Source organism: Schistocerca serialis, chromosome 4 (assembly GCF_023864345.2).
Source record: "Schistocerca serialis cubense isolate TAMUIC-IGC-003099 chromosome 4, iqSchSeri2.2, whole genome shotgun sequence".
NCBI lineage: Eukaryota > Metazoa > Arthropoda > Insecta > Orthoptera > Acrididae > Schistocerca > Schistocerca serialis.
In genome coordinates this window covers 964,726,264-964,728,071 of record NC_064641.1, presented here as the reverse complement: position 1 = coordinate 964,728,071, position 1,808 = coordinate 964,726,264, and the positions used below count along the sequence as shown (strand labels likewise).

General features: G+C 48.3%; 1 protein-coding gene across 1 annotated transcript; it reads left to right on the top strand.

Annotated features, from left to right (window-relative positions):
• Positions 1-388: 388 nt before the first annotated feature.
• Positions 389-1,354, top strand: LOC126474859 (micronuclear linker histone polyprotein-like). Its single transcript, XM_050102338.1, has one exon. The coding sequence runs from the start codon at positions 389-391 to the stop codon at positions 1,352-1,354; it is 966 nt and encodes a 321-aa protein (XP_049958295.1).
• The last annotated feature ends 454 nt before the right edge of the window (positions 1,355-1,808 follow it).

Sequence of the window (1,808 nt, the reverse complement as noted above, 5' to 3'; positions counted from 1 at the left end):
CTGCAGTTATTAGATCCAAGAGCTCCATTATTTAATTGGATAATTAAACTCTACCAAAGCAAACTTTCCACTTGCTCTGAGGTTTCCCGACTGACTACACAATGCATAAAAACCAAGACATTTTATTTACACAGGATTGCAGATCGCTTTGAATCATCAAGGCTGCAGGCATGGAGAGTCATCATCTCATTCTGATTAAGCAAGTAAAGCTTAATTATAACTTTCCTGAGCGACTGTGATATGGCTGCTCATGAATGAGATAATGAATAAAATACTAATAACTAACTTTCCTCCTCACCAGCAACCAGTATAAACACAATAATAATCATATTGGCACCAGTGTAAAGGGTATCTTTCATTGTTCTATAACACACATATTTTCTGTTTCATGGTATTCTACGAGAACGAGCTGGAACTAAGCTGCAGAGATATTCTGTGCCGACAGCAAAGGTCGCCGACAGCAAAGGTCGCCGACAGCAAAGGTCGCCGACAGCAAAGGTCGCCGACAGCAAAGGTCGCCGACAGCAAAGGTCGCCGACAGCAAAGGTCGCCGACAGCAAAGGTCGCCGACAGCAAAGGTCGCCGACAGCAAAGGTCGCCGACAGCAAAGGTCGCCGACAGCAAAGGTCGCCGACAGCAAAGGTCGCCGACAGCAAAGGTCGCCGACAGCAAAGGTCGCCGACAGCAAAGGTCGCCGACAGCAAAGGTCGCCGACAGCAAAGGTCGCCGACAGCAAAGGTCGCCGACAGCAAAGGTCGCCGACAGCAAAGGTCGCCGACAGCAAAGGTCGCCGACAGCAAAGGTCGCCGACAGCAAATGTCGCCGACAGCAAATGTCGCCGACAGCAAAGGTCGCCGACAGGAAAGGTCGCCGACAGGAAAGGTCGCCGACAGGAAAGGTCGCCGACAGGAAAGGTCGCCGACAGGAAAGGTCGCCGACAGGAAAGGTCGCCGACAGGAAAGGTCGCCGACAGGAAAGGTCGCCGACAGGAAAGGTCGCCGACAGGAAAGGTCGCCGACAGGAAAGGTCGCCGACAGGAAAGGTCGCCGACAGGAAAGGTCGCCGACAGGAAAGGTCGCCGACAGGAAAGGTCGCCGACAGGAAAGGTCGCCGACAGGAAAGGTCGCCGACAGGAAAGGTCGCCGACAGGAAAGGTCGCCGACAGGAAAGGTCGCCGACAGGAAAGGTCGCCGACAGGAAAGGTCGCCGACAGGAAAGGTCGCCGACAGGAAAGGTCGCCGACAGGAAAGGTCGCCGACAGGAAAGGTCGCCGACAGGAAAGGTCGCCGACAGGAAAGGTCGCCGACAGGAAAGGTTCACTTCTTTGACTCGAATGAAACTGGTAACTATGTAATGTCTCTTTTTTTAAATTTTGATGTCAAATGTAAGTGCCAGGATCAACAGTGATCCTTTTGCCATTTTACTGAGGCTCAATTAAATTCACAATGTGTCTCAATTTATTTAAAAATCAATCTGCTCCAAGTTAAGTTGCCAAAGGGAAAGTTTTGTCTGTATGCATAAAACTATATACAGAAGTAGTAGTCAGAATATGAAAGCAGATGCAGCAGACAAAGATCATTACTCTAATAGAATAAGAGAGAATTAATGTTTAATGATCAGCTAATAATTCTTGGTCATAAAATTTCAAATCTGCTAGGAAAATAACTTTAATTGGTCAGTGGAATGCATGTTACATTTAAATTATGTCACATATCAAGGTAGAACTTGGTCATTTCAGCTGTCTGTGGGAAAACACACACACACACACACACACACACACACACACACACACACACACACACACACAC

Bases quoted from the DNA above. Each gene is read 5' to 3' on its own strand.
- LOC126474859 (XM_050102338.1), top strand. From the start codon at position 389: ATGGTATTCTACGAGAACGAGCTGGAACTAAGCTGCAGAGATATTCTG.